Source organism: Podarcis filfolensis, assembly GCF_964270895.1.
Source record: "Podarcis filfolensis genome assembly, chromosome: 15".
Taxonomy (NCBI): domain Eukaryota; kingdom Metazoa; phylum Chordata; class Lepidosauria; order Squamata; family Lacertidae; genus Podarcis; species Podarcis filfolensis.
In genome coordinates, this window is record NC_139618.1 from 35,041,760 (window position 1) to 35,060,166 (window position 18,407).

The following is an 18,407-nucleotide window of genomic DNA, read 5'->3' on the forward strand; positions in this document are numbered from 1 at the left end:
TAAACAAATAATTCTCAGAACTGTGAATTCTGCTCCTGCTACCAATCCTGTAATTGCTTGGAAATCCTTCCTATTATTATTAAGGGCAAGACGCCAACAAACAGAATTTTGTTGAGCACAAGTTAGGAATAGTGTAAATTCAGCCCTGTCCATATAGTGCTGGTTAATGGAAGATACTTGCCTTTTTGATTCAAGCTGCTCAGCTTGCCTTTTTGGTGTCCTTGGAAAATGCAGGTCCTTCTGCCCTTTGCCCTTTCACAGAATGCTTCCTTTTGCTCATGTCCCTCTTTCACCTATTTGTCTTCTCCATCCTGCCACATCTCCCAATCCAATGGCTTGTTTGATTTTCATCTTTCCAGCTTCAAGATTTTCCAGAATTCACCCAGCATCCCGACTAAGTTTGTGGAAGAAAAGGAGCAGCTGGTGGCAAGGACTATCCAGATGGTGGAACTTGCCAGCGACACGTGGCTGGTGACCGGCCGGCACCCCATCCCCATAGTGACAGCAGCAGCCTTCCTGGCTTGGCAGTCTCTCCGGCCTGTTGATCGCCTCACTTGCACCCTTTCTCAGTTCTGTAAGCTTGCTGGTATGGAGGCTCCTCGGCCAGCCCACCAGAGGCTGAAGGAGCTGCATAACATCCTCCTGCAAATGGCTTCTCAGCTGGGCTGGTTGCGAGTGCTGAAAGTGGACCGTCGGAGCGTGGCAAAGTACATTGGTGACCTTCTGCGGCACCGCCGTGTGCTTCTACAGGCTGCCTTCCGCATCGTGGATACTACGGAAGACCGTGACCTAGAAAACTCAGCAGCTGCGCCACTGCAGCTAATCGATGAGAGCGCTGCAACAGTAGAAGAGGCCTCCTTTTCAGGAGAGAAGCAGAAGTTCAGCAAGCGGAAACCTTTGCTCCCACCCTGCGTCTTGAACCCCGCAAAGAGGCTACGAACTCCTGAGCTAAGCCTTGAAGATTCTGCTATCACTGGGGATGAGCCCATTTTAGACAGTGAGATAGAGCAGTATATCCGGACGCCAGAAGAAAAGGAGATGTTTAGCAAGGCTCAAGCGTGTCTGTGACCTCGAAGCTGCAAGTGATTCAGATAGGCTTGCAAGCAATAGCCTTCTGATACATATTTTGCTCTAGGAGGCCTGGTTTGGTAAGAATAGAGTATACACTTCCAAAGTTAATGCTAATACATTACTTCTGGTAAATGAGCCATCATAACCACTAGAGGATTGTGAAAATTTGTGTTCTGGGCTTTTTAGACTTGTCTACCTATGTACTGTCTGAAGCAAAGGGATTCATTGGTTGCCAGATGTGATTCCCACCCCCCACCCCCCCAGCTCTCCTGTCCCACTAAGAATCTCCCGCATCCTTCGGGCATGGCTCCTTCCACCCTACTGTGGTAATAATTGAAGACAGGTTTGGGTGGCCTGGATAACTTTGGTTACTGATGGGGACCACTAGTAACCAGTTGGCGAGGTTGTGTGATTGTTTCCCTTCAACTCTGACAAGAGGTATAGGAAGTGGCCACATTGCAGTGGTTTGCATGCTGTTTAGGACAACTTTTGGTGTAAAGATTGGCGTATCTCTGGGTGAGAAGTAGTATCCACTCTTGAAGGTTTGGGTGGAGGCAGTCAGCCAGCCTGAGCAACAAATACCTCTTTGAGTTGGCGTTTGACTTGAATGAGTGTTTGTCTGGGCTGCTTATGGTCCACATAGTTAGGCATGGGAGAGTGGAAGAGAAGTGTGAAAATCTAATTGCAAGTTGTTTCAGACATGCATGCTTTAAACCTAGATCCAGAAGAAAAAGTTGTGGCTTTGCAAGCATCTCTTTATAGAACATGGTATGGTGGTTCCTGAACATGATACCCATGTCACAAGGTAGGTGGTGAGTCAGTCGCTCTGATTAATGGAGCTGCTTAATTAATTTTTGTCCCTACATGCATGTTGAGAGACAAGCTTGTATGTCACATTAATGACATATGTGATTTGTTCAGTTGCTCAAATTGTTGCCACACAATTCTGTTTATTGCTCTGTAACTGTGGCCAAACTCTTGTTACTGCCAGATTTGATTTTAAAAAGATGACTTTATGACCAACCAGATACTGAACTGTGTGAGGTATCAAGAGAGCCAGAGGAGTAAGAAAGCAATAGAGAACTTTTTGGATGTTGCAAATCTTTAATATATTAAACAAGAAACATCTGCTAGAAACACTTCATTTTTATAAAATGCAAAAGCCCTATTAAATGCTTTCTTTGGCACAGTTGTCTCTCAAAAAAGCTCTCTGTTCTTTGGCACAGTTGTCACTCAAAAAGCTTTCTTTTGTGATATGTCATTTGCTCATAATGTAAACAGACAAAATAAGGTAATAATACAAAGCTTTTCTGATAATACTGTTTGCAGTGTAGCAAGCATATATAACAAGTTCAGCATCGGCAATATCATGTGGGTTGTAGTACTGACATATAAATGATTTAGGCCTTTATTTAAATATAAAAAATATAAAACCAAGAAGGAATTTTCAGAGGTAAGGGAAAGGAGAATAGATCTGCTCTCAAGCTAAATAGGAGGAAGCAATTGTGAAACCACTGTAGTTGCTAAAGAGGTGATGGAGGAGGAGAAAGAGGAACAGTTCTTGGAAGATTCAGGGATTGGGAGGTAATAAGTGCTTCATGGCCCTTTAAGGGCTCCAACTTTCCATGCCAGCTCTTAGAGCCACTGTGGGTCCTACTGATTGCCTATGGCTCTGCCTGTTTGACTGGTGGAACCAATAGCATGAGGACCAAAACAATCCTTGCAGCTCCTTTCGAGGTAGGTGGTGTTTTACTGACAAGGAGACTGCGTATGCCTGCCTGTCTATAGGAGTACATTGATCTTCTGCCATGTTCAGAATAAAGACTTTATTTTTAGTAAGCACTGCACAGTTGATTTCAAAGGAGCAGTAAGAATTTTCAACATGTGTGCGTAAAAATTATACATTTATTTATAGTACCCAGTTTGTGTCTTCCCTCAAGGCTATGGTTCTGTTGTGGAGATATCTCCTGGCATCCACCCCCTGCTTGCATTCATTGCTGTTACTTACTGTAGTGAATGTGCTTCCTCTTCTAGCAGCTGTTTGTTATTGCCTGTGATATAAATTGCAAAAAGCGAGAAGAGGGGCCTGTGCAGGGAGCCTGGCCTGTTCAGATTTCTTGCACACACACCCTTGAAAATGGACAAATATATTCTTCAGCCGCTTCTGACACACAGGTGCCCTTTGTGGGAAGTGCTTTTCTATGCATTTACCCCACAGACGTTTCAGTGCTACCTTTCTAGAAAAAGAGGTGCCGGAACTCACAATGAACGCCTCCCTTGTTCTCTTAGAATGGCAATGGAGCCCACCAGAGAGGTGCCGCAACTGAGTTCCAGCTGTAAAAAAAGCCCCAGATGTTAAGCTGGCCTCGTGAGACACACCCACATGGGTAGGGCTGCTTGCATGAGAAAGGCCTTTAAAGGTTATGCTAGAATCGTGGGGTGAGCTCACTGTAAAATCCCTCCCACCGTGTTCCTGTAAATTCTTAAGGATACTTAACTGTGGCTCTCGGCTGACTTCCCTCCTTGCAGGATGCCTACGTCTTTAGGAGCTGGATGCTCCTCCCCTTTCCCAAATATGGAAAACCCATCTAACGAACTCAACGGAAGGAAAAACAACATGTTTAGTCCTCCTACATCTGTGGCTCTCATAAGATCTCACTGCTCATGCTCATGAGCCAATGTTTGTTAGTATTGCATAAATGATGCAGAAGAAGGTGGCAGCATGTCCTCGGAGGTCAATGGGGCCGGAGTGTGAGGAGACAGCATTTCTAAGCGCCTGTCTGGATTTTTCACACAGTCATCTATACTACAAATTCCTCTGTCGTCTTTTTAGCTTCCCACATGTTTGCCCCTCTCACTCTGATGCTTTAAGCAACTTCTACACCCCCACCAGCGTCACTGACAGCACTCATCTGGGTATAATAATGGTTTATGGGTGTGAACAGAAAACCCTCACAAGTCTTCTCTCTCTAAACAATGCACAACAATGATCCTAAATAATAAAAGAATCTCTCTGCCTGGTCGGAATTTATAGTGGGTTGGCTTGTTTTAATTCTGCAAAAACGCGGGTGTGATTTATATGATCCAAGGGCTTTGCCAATAGCCTTTGATCGCCTACTGAAATGTTCCTGTCTCTGTTCTGTTGGCCAGTCTGTGAGCCAATTGCACAATGCGTTCCACGTTGATTTAAATTAATAACACACCTTCCCACACCCTGAAACACGCACTTTTCTCCAAAAAACTTGGAAATCCAGATGTTTATCAGTGAGTAGAAAGGAGAGAAACAGGAAAGAAGAGAACTTGCTTCCCCCCCAAAAGCAAGCTGTAGTCTTTGCAGACTTGAGTAGATTAAGGACATGTGTCCTGTCTCTGTGAACAACACTTTGGTTCCTTGTGCAAGAGCAGTTAAATGATTGGGTGGTGTTGGCCCTCTAACATGGATAGAAAAACTGCCATACAGTGTGTCATAAAAACAAAGAAGCTATGCTCCCCCTTTTCTTTTTTTCTGCAAGGCCAAGTACATGCCATGAAAGTGAGGTAAGCCCACTTTACTTGTAGCTGATATTTTGCTTGATTGCGTTTTGACTATGGCTTTTGAAATAAACACTTATATTAGCTCTGTAATTCAGTGGGCTAAATATGGTCACTGAAAAGCTACATTTGCTCCCTCTTAGGGTGGGGGGAAATGGCTTATTGCACTGCGTCGTGCTGAGGACCTCTTCTCACTTTGCATCTCAGTGTGACCTTCAGAGGTCATGCGCCTTGCACCAGGTTTTGTAAGGCTATGGATAGGGAGGAGAAGAATGGAGCAAAAGGCTCAGGCTGCTGCCTCCTAATGAACTACATGCTTGACATGAAGTGGCTTAGACCAGGTGTGAACAGACATCTATCTTGACCCCTACTGGATTTTTTCTTGGTCTACCAACTGGAGCCAGTCTAGAGTCAAATGCAAAATATTGACTCCAAAGGTGGCACCAACTGCCTGTTGGTACCCTACAAGCATAAATCTACTTGCAATATATCAGGAACTTCAGCAGCCTAATTCAGAGGCAGGAGGAGTGGTGGTCTTTTTGCTGCTGCTATTATTAAACAATTCTAAGACAAAGCTCATGCCGGGGTATTGCACATCATCTTCTCTCCCTGACCCTAGTCTTCAGTTGTTTCAGAGCCCAAGACTCACCTTTAACTACAGATCCACTTTGATTTGACCCTCTATGTGCCCTTTTATCTTTAGCGAATCTGCAGTTGACCCAATTCCTCCTCTGAACATTTAATGCATTTGCCCCCACCCCGTTCTTTTTAACAGGAAAAAAAAACTTTTTAAAAGGTTGATGTCATTGGTGCAACCCACCTTGGCCAATCACACCTTGACCTGACCATCTTTTCTCTTCTTCTGAACCTCTCTAATCTTTCCTTGTCTTCTGAAAGCGTAGGTACAGCTTTACAAGCTTGGAAGGGGGTGTGTCTGAGGTCAGCCAGACTAGAAAACAACACATTCTCACGGCCAGTTTTTTCCATGTCTAATAAGTGCAATTATCTGTGGGATTGCAAAATACAATGCAAGAAGTCCTCTGCCTGGCGTGGGCAAGGAGTGATCAGCCTGCTGGCAGGGATTGCTGCTTTTGAGAAAGAGCCCAAGGACTTAGTTGGCTACATGGAGCTCATTGTTGACGTTACCGATTCAATAGGAGTTTGATCATGCGACTGCTCATTAACTTGACAAAACACCCATAAACAGTAGACTGTCCCCGCACCCCTTGGAACTAAGCAGATGGGAAAGTCTCAAAGGTGTTTAAAAGTGCTCCCCCCAAAAAAAAATACTTAAAAGGACCAACATGATTTGAGCCACCTCCTTGGTCAGCCCCATGAGCACAATGATGCCTCTGCCTTACTACCATCAATTCTGTTAAAAATGACCAACTGTCTCCAGCTTTGGAGCCGTGTCAAAAATAATCAATTTGGTTTGTTAGCTGCATCAACGATGAGCCACAGCATAGCCATGAGAACGGGCCTTGAGGTATGTTAGAGGAGGGGGGAGTGGAGAAGGCGAGAGCTCTTTGACACAACATTGATGGCTTTAACATAAAATGTGTAGGCACTTCAAATGGATAGCAATTTTGCCTATACATATGTACATACAACGCTAGAGATTTCAGCTTATAAACACTGCTTTCCTTGGTATGCCATACCAAAAAAATAAAATAAAAAAGCACCTAGGATCTAAGTGACATGCAGAAGGGATATAATATAGATTGCAATGCTCCAGAACAAATGATTGTCTTTCACCATACAAATTAGGCCACCGCTGCTCGTTCGGTGGGGACAGGAAAAGATCCCCAGGAACAAAGAGCAGCTGAGTCACCTGGTGCACAGGATATAGGTGATGGAGAGCATGGTGTGGTTCCTAGGATGTGATGCACGTACCCTCTCCGTACCCTGCCCCCTTGCAACTCAGATGTCAGGTGACCTTTCCTCTCGACTGCAGGGCAGGGGGTCTGGGAACGTGGTCAACCAGACACTGCCCAAGCCCCACATAGTGCACACCATCAGCCTCTGCAGCTTGCATCAGCAGGCTCTGGCAGCAAGATGCCAGTGCCTTGCTAATTCCTGCCCGAGGCTGGGGAAACCTGCTCCAGCCCCCTGGCCCTTTGACCCTTTCCTACACAGTTGTCTCGCTCTTCCAGAGACCCGTTTTCATGCCGGCTGCGCTGTCAGCCCCGGTGAGGTTTATGTCGTACTCGCTGCCCTTCAGGCCCCCGTTCTGATTGGCCGTGTTGAGGGGGAAGGAGCGCCTCTTAGTCTCTTTCTCCGCTGCGGCATTGGCCTGGTGCTTGAGGTTGTCTCTGCTGGTGCTCCTCCGCTGGCCTTGGCTGAAGTCTGCCCCGTGGTGGTGGCCACCGCTGCCGTCGCTCAAGTCGGACTGCGTCAGGGCCAACTCCAGGCTTGGGACCACCCCGTGGCGCCGATTGTTCAGAGGGCTGTTCCGACTGCTTTGGTAGCTCTCCGAGTGGCTGGTGGGGAGGCTGCCGCTCTCGCTGGTAGGGTGCTCCGAGGAAGGCCCCCGCAGAGCCTTCAGGCGCTGCTGGTGTTTCCCTTCCCGGTACTGCTTAGTCCTGCTTTTGTGGTGTCTGCTGCGGCCGTGCAGGTTGTTGGCGTACCTGGCCGGCGGGGTGCTCTTGCTATTACAAGGTTCGGCGTCCTCATAGCAGGCCGTCTGCGAAGGGCTGCCATCTGCCTGGCCGAGGGCCACTTGCAGGTTGTTGAGTTTGCAAGGCCCCGGGGCGGAATTGCTGCTGCTGGGGGAAGAGGAGGACTTGATGGACTGAGCCGCCTCGGGGCTGCAGCCAATGAAGACCTGGGAGCCGTCCTCCACTCCCACCCCGGGGTGCACGTAGGCTTGCATGGGCAAAGCATTCCTGTAAGATGGGCAGCAGGCGAACCACGAGCCCTGCACGTCTCGGCGGCGCGCGCAGTGGTGGGCAAAGATGAAGAGCCCCAGCGCCACAGCCGTGACTCCGTAGAGGCAGCTGAAGGCGACCTTCAGGAGGAACCAGCGCTGGGACACCGCCATGGCCCCAAAGGTCCAGAGAGTGATGTACAGGAAATGGGTGATGACAAGAGCCCAGAACTGCACCCCTAAAGAGTAAACGCCGTCGACGTTGGCACTGTGCGGGGTAGAATTCAGCGTGACCAAGATGGACCCCGAGTCTGTCAAGAGGTTGCTGCTGCCACCCAGCCGCTGACGCATTTCCAGGGGTTTGGGCGCCTCTTTGGGGTTCTTGGCTTGGCACTGCAATCGGATTCCGGCACACAGGAAGTAAATCCAAGTGACGAGCAGGACGAAAGCCGCAGGCACGTAGAAGGCCCCAATGCTTGGCTGACAAGCCAGCCAGCAACTGCAGGGGAATGGGGAGAGGGGGAAGGTTCAGCAGAGCTATCAAGTGGGTCTGAAGTAACTGGGAGAATGTAGGGTGAGTCCTGGGAGATCAACCCAAAGGTCTGTCACAGCAATGGAAAGCCCATGCCCCTCCATTTGTTGCTAATACGGTTACCAGTTTTTTTTTCAATGAATCGGGGCACTTTTTTTTTTTTTTAGCTGAGTCAGTAGTGGGGATGGTGAGGCAAAAGACCCTGGGCCCAAGCACACATGCATATTGTATAAAGGTGCAAAGCCCTTCTTTTGCACCCTGTGAAACATAAATGCGCAGTTTTAAAAAAACTGGGCAACGGCCGCCCACCCGCAACGCCCGAGCCTTCCCCAATCTCCTTTCCCATTCCCCCTTTGTTTTGACTAATTGGGGGAAGGCTCGGGAGTCATGGGCGGGTGGCCATTGCCCAGTTTTTTTAAAAAAAAACTCTGCACATTTATGTTTCACAGGGTGCAAAAGAAGGGCTTTGCACCTTGCCTGGCAGAGAAACCGTGCACCTTGCGCCCCTCCTGTGGCTAATAATTACTGCATTGCTTGGTTGCTTTGTATTTCCCAAACAGGAGTTAACCATAGGAGTGTTACAAAGATTTGGTGCCTGGGCTTGGCATAGCTGCCTGTCAAGTCCCATGCTTTGGTGGGGTGACCCTATGCTAATCCCTGAAGCCTCTTGCCTTGCCTTCTCCAAGCACGAAACAGCGAGAAGAGAAGGAAGAGTAACCACTGTAGGCCTTTTTCTCTGTGGGAGGTGTGATTTGAGTCCAGAAGGAAGTTAATAATCTCTGCCGATAGAGGCACACTAAGAGCATCTAGCCCAGCAGCAGCTAATATGCTGGACTCCAGATTTTTGGGGAGGGACTACATCTTTCCTGATCATTGGCTACACTAGCTGGATCTGATGAGAGTCCTGCAATAGGTGGAAGGAGCAACATTGGCTAGTCCTGATCTATCCCAGGAATTGTGAGATGCTACCAGTTTTCCAAAGTCCTGCCGCTAAACGGGGTCCCAACACATTAAGCCTTGCTGTATAAAAAGGAGCATTTTGGATTACTTACTAGGAGTCATGATCCCCGTAGTTATGGATATTGACTGCTGCTGTAATCCCACAGATGATGAGGGGGATCCCACCAGCTATCAGGTAGAATCTGAAACACAAAGAAAGTCACTACTGTTGATCTCCTGGATGTGGGAGTTATACCTGCAAACCTTCCACGGGCTGGAGACAGAGAGAATAAGTCCCCCTCCCTTGGTTCATAAGGGAGCAATCCACTCCCCAAAGGCACAAGAGTCGCCTTGTAAGAAGAGCTGCTGGATCAGGCCAGTGGCCTGTCAAGTCCAGCATCCTGTTCTCACATTGGCCAGCCAGATGCCTGAGCACAACAGCACTCTCCCCTTTGGTGGTTTCTAGTAACGTATTCAGAAGCATCACTGCCATCATGACTAGTTTCCTCTTGAACCCAGTTTTGTAAACTTGGAGCAGGGGCGTCTCCTGCAGCCTACAGCTCCCTCCCTACGAGACCTTCTCCCTCGGTACCGTAGCATTGGGCGGGGGGCTGGCTGGGGGGCTTCCCCTTCCTGCTGCTGTGGTGCCTTCCACGTGGCCTCCTTGTAGATCACTCTCACCATCACCGCCATCCACAGGAGAGTCGACAAGGCAGAGTAGTGCAGAATGATGCCAACCTGTAGAGAGTAAAGGCAGAGGACACAGTCATCTCCCGGGGGTCAGTTGCACTCAAGGGCTGGGAGACACTTGCCAGATCTGGGATGGAATGCCCCACATGACAACGGCGCTTCCAGGAGCGCTGTCGGCAGTGATGCCATCTCCGTGTTATTTATTCCATTTAATAATGTGATGCCATGCCCACGGGGCATTCTTACAGAGGCAAAAGCAGCCTGCTGCTGTTTCCTTTGCGTGCAACACCAGTGTGCCACTGGAAAGACAACTGCTTGCTCACAGGATGAGGTCCTCCTTGCCATACTCAGCAGTGACTACATTATTATGGAGAGAGTCAGAACTTACAGGGTTAAGAAGTTCTGAGTGACATCTCACATTCTTGGAGGCGTGTTTAGAACACTGAGAAAGGGGAGTGTCTGTCTACTCTGTAACACAGAGTAAGCTGAGTCTGCTCAAGGAGCGCATCGAAGATGAGCGCTCTGTCTCCGGGAAAGTTATGATCTGTTGTTTTTGTACGAGAAAAAAGCTATTTGTAAGATAAGGAGGACACCGAGCATCTGACTGATTTATTGAGCACACACGACTCATCGCTTTGCTTCTACCGCTGTGTACTACGCTCTGCTACACTGCAGCTGGAGGCTGCCCAGAGGGAACAGAGACACGCAGAGGAAGCGTGTGGACTCCGGGGGCAAGCGAAGCTGCCAGTCAATTTCACCAAAGGTTATGGAAGGTCAGCTGACGCTGTGAAGCAAGCCAAGTCCGTGCCGGTGTGTGCTGAAAGCCAAGACGCTGGAGAAGCTGGAGCCAGCTGGGAGCTGTGCCTATCGTGAGGCAAGGAGCTCGCTGGGAAAAGCTGTGCTGGGACCGGGTGCCGGAGAAGCTACTACTGTTCGTAAGTAGGCTGGGCCCCGGGGGAGAAGATGGCAGACAGCCATGAATCGTGTGCAGTCCCTCTTGAAGAGGTGGACAGGAAGGAGCCCTGGGTCGCGTGGCAGGCACTGAAGATAGTGGGAGCCAGACCAGAGGGGGCTGTAAGCTGCACTGAGCGACGCCCAGAGAGCCCAGTGGGGGCTGGAGCTGTGTTTGGAAGCCGATGCAATGCTTCGACACGCCAACGTGATGGGCCGTGTGCTGGAAAGCAGCTGAGAGCTGGGAAGAGGAAGGCAGGAGCAGTCTGTTCCTCTGGAAGCTATGCGCCCAGGAGTGGTGGTGCAGGCCAGTCCAAGGGTCTTGAGAGTGCCCAGGCTGTTTGGCAGGAGCTGGAAGCCAAAGACCATGTCCCCAGTTGCAGAAAAGCCTCAAGGAGTGCTGCTGGCAAGAGTGGGGGGGCACAGAAGTCCAAAGGCAAGTTTGTAAAGTTTTCCACTCGTCGTTGTTATGTTTGCGGTTCCCCTGACCATCTGCGCCGATGCTGTTCACAGAGAGCAAGGCAGAAAGGGCAGGATGTTGCCAAGGACATTTCCCATGGGAACCAGCCAGGTTTCCATGGCAACCAGCCCGGCAGGAGAGGCCAGCGTGGGAAGACGCTGAGGCGGCCGGAGGGGGAAGGAGGTGCTTATCAGCTGTCTGCTTCAATGGCTGTTTTGGAGAGCAGCACCTGCAAAGGCCCCAAGGAGGGGGGCAGAGGGAAGTCTGTTGCTAAGGCAACGAAGGACAGCACCAGTAAGGACAGAGTGCTGTGTTGGATAATAGACTCTGCTGCAAATAGACATCTCGTGCCTGAGACACCTGGTGTCCAGATAAAGAACTGCAGAGCTGTTTCAGCTGGGAAATCAGTGTATTTTGCTGATGGGTCACAGAGGCTTGTAACAAAAGCCGGGAATGTTTTTGTTTCTCTTTTGCAGGCACAGCTGGAAGTCTACATGGCGCCGGGAATGAAACATTGTCTTTTATCTGTACCATGTCTTTTACAGGAAGGGTATATGGTTTGTTTTGAGAACAATGTCTGTACAATTTCCAGAGGGGGGAAGCAACTGGTACGTGTTGAGAAAAGTCAGAACAACCTCTTTGTTCTAGAAACACCTCTGGAGGGAGTGGGGAATGCTGGGAAAGCTACCATTCACACTCATGTTTCATGTGCGTGAGTGTGGCACAAGAGGATTGCACATGGGTCTTGTGAGAACTTGCAGATGTTATCAGAATGCACCAAAGGGTGCAAGGTAAGAGAATGTGGTGAAACTCTAAATTGCAGGGCTTGCAGGAAAGCCAAGACTAAGGGATACAGTTAACCCAGGGTGGAGAGAGTAACCACAAAGCCTTTTGAGCTTGTGCACGCAGACCTGTTTGGGCCTATGCCTCAGCCAAGTCTGGGCAAAGCCAGGTTTCTGCTGACATTGACAGATGATTTCACCCAGAACTCTTGGGCATTTTCGCTGAAAACGCAGGAGGAAGCAACGCAACTGATCAAGGATTGGGTTGCAGAGGTGGAACAGAGGTTCTCCACCAAGGTGCAGGGGTTCAAGTGTGACCGAGGTTCAGAGGTCACTGTGTCTGCTCTAAAGAGTTTCTTTCGCCAGAGGGGGATACGTCACAAGGTGACTTCGCCTCAGGAGAGTGGCGTGGCAGAGCTGAGGAGTATAGCTCTGGTTCAAGCAACAGAGATCCTACTGTGTGACTCTGGGTTGCCTCACAGTTTCTGGGGGGAGGCAGTAAAAACGGCCAATTTCACGATGAACAGGTGCTACAGTTCAGTGGTAGGTGACACCCCGTATTTCTTGCTCAACGGACAGAGACCGCAGGTGCATTTCTTCCGTTCGTTTGGTTGCAGAGCCTTGGTGCCTGTACCAAAGTGTCTGCAGCAAGAGGGTGGTCCAAGGTACCAGGAAATGATCTTCTGTGGGTATGAACCTACGACAAAGGGATGGAGGTTTGCATACCCAGAAGGTGATCAGACCAAGCTTCTGATCAGTAAACATGCTGAGTTCAATGAGCAGCAGGAAAGTAGGTCAAGGCGCAAAGTGAGCCATGACGTTGTCTCAGATTGTTTGTCTGAATCTGAGGAGGAGGGAGAGCCAGGTAATGGTGACCTGATCGATGATCAGGGTCAGCACCAGGGGGAGGCATCTCCACAAGTTGCCAAAGGAGTGTCCAAGAGTGAGCCCTCATCTCCTGTTAGAGTAATGGAGAAAGCTCACAGACGGGTCAAGTCAGAGGGGGAGTCGTCTGCTGAGAAAGACGCACTTGCTGGCCCCAGTGGGTCAGAAGAAGCACCCCAGTTTGTGCCCAGGCGGTCATCTCGGGCAACAAAGGGAATTCCACCTGAGAGGTTTCGAGTCACAAATGCGTGGGTTGGTCTTGCACAGTGCGAACCTGAGATTTGTGAGGAGACTCAACAGACAGGTGGGAAGGTGTGGAACACACAGAGGTCTGTAAAGGTGTGTTCACAAGTCCTCTCAGAATGTGATACGAGAGGGGGTATGGAGAGAGTCAGAACTTACAGGGTTAAGAAGTTCTGAGTGACGTCTCACATTCTTGGAGGCGTGTTAAGAACACTGAGAAAGGGGAGTGTCTGTCTACTCTGTAACACAGAGTGAGCTGAGTCTGCTCAAGGAGCGCATCGAAGATGAGCGCTCTGTCTCCGGGAAAGTTATGATCTGTTGTTTTTGTACGAGAAAAAAGCTATTTGTAAGATAAGGAGGACACCGAGCATCTGACTGATTTATTGAGCACACACGACTCATCGCTTTGCTTCTACCGCTGTGTACTACGCTCTGCTACACTGCAGCTGGAGGCTGCCCAGAGGGAACAGAGACACGCAGAGGAAGCGTGTGGACTCCGGGGGCAAGCGAAGCTGCCAGTCAATTTCACCAAAATTATTACATGAGCACTGTTCCACATCATTTTATATTTTCATTTACATACATTCATTTGAAATAAGATGGGTTTATGAAGTAATTCTATATCCTCCCACCACGCTGACGAAGAATTCTACGAGACAGTAGTCTATATCCGGAATCACTGTTCAGTGTCGGACATAATATTTGCTGAATACACAAAGCTTCACAGCTTGTCTTTCATCGTACAAAGTCTGGTACCTCGCTTCATTTAAAGATTTTCAGAGACTTTAAGACTAAAGATATCATTTTGGACTTGTTATGGTTTGAAGGAATTCTATAAAAGATTGTTTATTGCGTATGTACAGGGTCATCGTGTTGCCTATACATTGCTAACATACTCACCGCTTGGCAGATGACTACATAGTTGGTAAGGGTGACGCCCCCCGCGAAAACGGCCGACGTCATGGCAATGTGAAAGCAGAGGTTGAGCAGCATGTGCCAGCACTTCCGGGAGATGTGAATGGTGCTGCGGGAAAAACAGGCACAAAAGGAAGGTGGGTGGAGGAGCCGAGGAAGGACCACAGGCCGGCGGTGGCTGGTGCCCATTGTGGCAGGTAGGGCGGAAGGCAAGGTACACCAACAGCAGGTAGATTCGCGGCCAAGGACAGCGAATTCTGGATCAATCCCCATCCTCCCCCCTGCTGAGTCCTACAAAGTTGACACTGAGACAAAGGAGGAGGTGGGAGAAGCTGGCAGGCAGTGACACTCGCTCGCCTTGTTGCAAGTAAGAAGCCAAGGACATGGGGGCAGGATGAGGCCAGGCGAGGGAGATGGGGCAGGATACTCACCTGTGGTTGATGATGTACGTGATGATGGTGGCGAAGAGGCACAGGAGGAGGAGGGCAGTGCAGCTGTAAATGACAGGGTGCAGCACCTCAGCTGGGCTCGGGGACTCACGTGGAAAGTTGCTCAGTTCCTGTGTTTGAGAATAATAATAATAATAATTTATTTCTTATACCTTGCCCATCTGACTGGGTTACCCCAGCCACTCTGGGCAGCTTCCAACAAAACACAGAGGGGGGAGGGAAGCCTCAACTATGAAACACTTTCCAAAACAGGACTGCCTTCAGATGTCTTCTAAAAGTTGTGTAGTTCTTTATCTCCCTAGCATCTGATGGGAGGGTGTTCTACAGGGCAGGAGCCACTACCGAGAAGGCCCTCTGTCTGATTCCCTGCAACCTCACTTATCACAGGGAGGGAATTGCCAGAAGCCCCTCGGAGCTGGACCTTGGTTTCTGGGCTGAACGATGGGGGTGGAGACACTCCTTCAGTTATGCTGGGCTGAGACTGTTTAGGGCTTTAAAGGTCAGCACCAACACTTTGAATAAGGTCCAACAGAGCGCAGTGGTTAGAAATTAAGGCAGCTTAATTTAAATTAAAGCACTGAGGGGGATCTCGGTGTTCCAGCTCCTGTGGAGAGTTCACTACCTGAATGGCAGCCTTAGCTGAATATGTTGGGAAACTGTGTACATGCAGCTACTCACACAGAGTCAATTAAGGTTTGGCAGACAGCCAGAAGGCAATCTGAAGGAGTAAGTCTGCCTAGTGATAACACAGACATGGAGACAGCTCCCTGATTGGTCAAGCTCTCTCAAGGGAGTGATAATTAATGGCCTACTAACTGGAATGTGTTAGTTCAGTATTTCAGAGTTCAGTAGTTCTGTGTCAGTGTAGGAGTTGTGAGTCGTGTCAGAGAGAGCTAGCAAAAGATCCATGTTCTGTTCCTGTAAATAGTCCACTGTATATAACAAACACCTAACTACAAGTTCCTGGTTCCTGCTTCGTCTATCCTGTCTGCAGCCAAGTTGCCAATTGCTTCCGTGGATTCTGCATTTACTCTGCTAGGTCTGGCTAAGGTCCTGCAACTAGTCAGAAACTTGCGAAACACCAACTAGGTTTTGCCAATAGAATATAGCTGGGTAAAGCAACCCAAACCTCCCTTGGGCTGGGCGGGTGCTGGATTAGGTGCGCCAGTCCACCCCCCACCCCCCATGCCTCACCATCAGCACAGCAACGTTGCCAAGGTGCCGGCAGCTGACGGTGGTGACGTTGGGCTCCAGGCCAATCAGCTGGCAGCCTTCAGCTCTCCAGCCCCCATACCCAGCCAGCACGTCGAAGTCCCAGGAAGCGGCCATGCGATCGGTGCCCTCGCCCAAATGCCGCAGCGAGATGACGACGGGCTCACTGAAGTTGCTCGCTCCACAGCCATCTGGGGAAGACCAAACGATGAATGGGCAAAGAGGCTGCAAGCTGCCTTCAGGCTGAGCGGAACAGATGTTGCCTTGCACAGCAGAGAACGATAGAGTACTATCCCTCCCCTAACGCCTAATAATAATAATAATAATAATAATAATAATAATAATAATAATACATATTCATTATTTCCTGAGCAGTTGCCTGCTTCATTTGGTTATTCCTTTCCTCATTCTTAAAGGAAAGACAAACAGTATGAATGCTGGCTTTCAGACACGGGTTCTTAAGCAATGCCCTTTGAGGCAGGAGTAACCAGCGTGGAGAGCGGGTGGCACTGTGGTCTAAACCACTGAGCCTCTTGGGCTTGCTGATCGGAAGGTCAGCGGTTCAAATCCCCATGATGGAATGAGCTCCCGTTGCTCTGTCCCAGCTCCTGCCAACCTAGCAATTCGAAAGCACACCAACGCAAGTAGATAAATAGGTACCACTGTGATGGGAAGGTAAATGGTGTTTCCGTGCGCTCTGGTTTCTATCAAGGTGTTCTGTTGCACCAGAAGCAGTTTAGTCATGCTAGTCACATGACCCAGAAAGCTGCCTGGGGACAAACGCCGACCCCCTCAGCTTGAAGCGAGATGAGCGCCACACCCCATAGTTGCCTTTGACTGGACTTAACCATCTTAAAGGTCTTTTACCTTTTACCCTCCAGATGATTTGGACTACAACTCCCATCATCCCCAGCCAGTGTGGCCTGTGTTCAGGGAAGATGAGTGCCCCCCACCAAAACCCATCTGAAGGGCCCCACGTTGGCTAGCCTTGTTTGAAACGAAAAGAGGCAGGCTAGGTTGCATGCGGCCATTGCCCAGGCACTGGGATCCTTACGTGTGCCTGCATAGATCACCGGAGTGGCCACACTGCGCCTCTTGCCATCATCTGCCAGGTGTGAAGAGTTTCCAGTGCTGCAGAAGAGCTTGCCGTTGCGGAATGCCAGGAACTGGAGCTTGTACTTATGAGCTGAGGGGTAGGGAGGAGCCGACGGGCAGAAGAGACCAGGAGGCAACTGAATGGAGGCCAGAGCAATGCTGTTCTGATGGGACAGGGAACAAAGGGGTCACCCAGCAAAACAACGACAACCCAGTCCCAGCCTGGGGACACACGCAGGAAACTTGACTTCTACCAGTTCAGTTTCTTGTCCACGTTGCCAGGCACAGCTGGAGCAGCCCACCCCCACCCCTTCATTCATTCATAAATCGATTCCCTCCTTTCTTTGCATTAAGTTACAATGGGTTGCAGCCAATGCCAGTCCCACACAGACTAATTAAAGATAATGGGCATGTCCAGAGGTCTGCAACCTTTAAGACAAAAAGAGCCACTTGGACCCGTTTCCGAAGAAAAAAAAACTGGGAGCCGCAAAACTCGTCATTATAAAAATAACTTTTTTGTCACTTTTTTATTATTTCTTTGTTTGACCCCTCAGAATTACTCCTCCTCATAGAAATAAACATTAAATTAACAAGTTACCTTTTTGTGTGTGTGTGTTCTTCACTCCCCTTCAAAACAGTGACCAGCGTACATGCCCCCTTTCAATGCTGTGACCAGCGTACATGCCCCTTACAATGTAGCGGGCGGGTGGGTGGGAAGGTGACGTCGGGACGGTGCGCGACTAACGCACGCACCGCCCCCATGCGACGTCACAGCCAGTACAGCGCCCGCCACAGTGGGGAGTGTCGGGGCGCACAATGCGCCTCCTCCCCTCGCTAGTATCCGCCCCGGAGCCGCGGCAAAGGTGTAAAAGAGCCACATGTGGCTCCGGAGCCACGGGTTGCTGACCCCTGGGCATGTCTAACTTGGGATGCAGGTGATGCTGTGGTCTAACCACAGAGCTTAGTGCTTGCCGATCAGAAGGTCGGCGGTTCGAATCCCCATGACGGGGTGAGCTCCTGTTGTTCAGTCTCTGCTCCTGTCAACCTAGCAGTTCGAAAGCATGTCAAGTGCAAGTAGATAAATAGGTACCGCTCCGGTGCGAAGGTAAATGGCATTTCCATGCGCTGCTCTGGTTCGCCAGAAGCGGCTTAGTCATGCTGGCCACATGACCCGGAAGCTGTCTGCGGAGAAACGCTGGCTCCCTTGGCCTATAGAGCGAGATGAGTGTGCGACCCCAGAGTTGTCTGCTACTGGACCTAACGATCAGGGGTACCTTTACCTTTACCTTGTGCCCATTAATTTCAAAGGGTCTGTTCTGAGTAAAGCTAAGATGGCTACAGACCATTTATTTGTCTGTTTATTTAAAAACAAACTGCATGAGAATTTGTTTTTAAATATGTGCTTCTCAACAGATTTCCTCTCAAACTTTTCTAAACACATTTCACCCTAACATATAGGTTGGTACTTTCTTTAAACCCCAAAACTGTGTTGCAAAAGTTGGAGTAGTGCGACATCTGAAAGACAGCTACATTCTGCTCTGTACAAAGCATGGCAGGGGGAGGTTTGAGAAATAACCCAGCATAGTGGCAGAGCTTCTGCTTTGCCTACAGAAGGTCCCAGGTTCCATCTCTGACATCTCTAGGGAGGGCTGAGAAGGACCCCGTTCAGAAATCCTAGCAAACTGCTTCCGGTCAGTGTAGACAATACTGGTCTCAGTGCGCCAACCGCCTGACCCCGTATAAGGAAGCATCCTACGTTCCCAAATCCTTTCCCCCAGTGTTATGG

The 18,407-nt window shown here is 49.4% G+C and overlaps 2 protein-coding genes across 7 annotated transcripts in view; one reads left to right on the top strand and one right to left on the bottom strand.

The window, feature by feature from the left end:
- Window positions 1-2,158, top strand: part of BRF2 (BRF2 general transcription factor IIIB subunit) — a 296,389-nt gene extending 294,231 nt beyond the window's left edge. For all 6 annotated transcript variants that reach the window (XM_083588865.1, XM_083588866.1, XM_083588869.1 and 3 more), the window contains exon 5: window positions 360-2,158. In XM_083588865.1, the coding sequence (XP_083444991.1) occupies window positions 360-1,068 (709 nt within the window). In that variant the 3' untranslated portion in view covers window positions 1,069-2,158. The remainder of the gene's footprint in view (window positions 1-359) is intronic.
- Window positions 2,156-18,407, bottom strand: part of ADGRA2 (adhesion G protein-coupled receptor A2) — a 117,287-nt gene continuing 101,035 nt past the window's right edge. The window contains exons 13-19 of the mRNA XM_083588348.1: window positions 16,581-16,785; window positions 15,509-15,717; window positions 14,297-14,424; window positions 13,851-13,974; window positions 9,532-9,677; window positions 9,053-9,142; window positions 2,156-7,967 (exon numbers count right to left, since the gene is read on the bottom strand). Coding sequence (XP_083444474.1) covers window positions 6,731-7,967; window positions 9,053-9,142; window positions 9,532-9,677; window positions 13,851-13,974; window positions 14,297-14,424; window positions 15,509-15,717; window positions 16,581-16,785 — 2,139 coding nt within the window. The 3' untranslated portion in view covers window positions 2,156-6,730. The remainder of the gene's footprint in view (window positions 7,968-9,052; window positions 9,143-9,531; window positions 9,678-13,850; window positions 13,975-14,296; window positions 14,425-15,508; window positions 15,718-16,580; window positions 16,786-18,407) is intronic.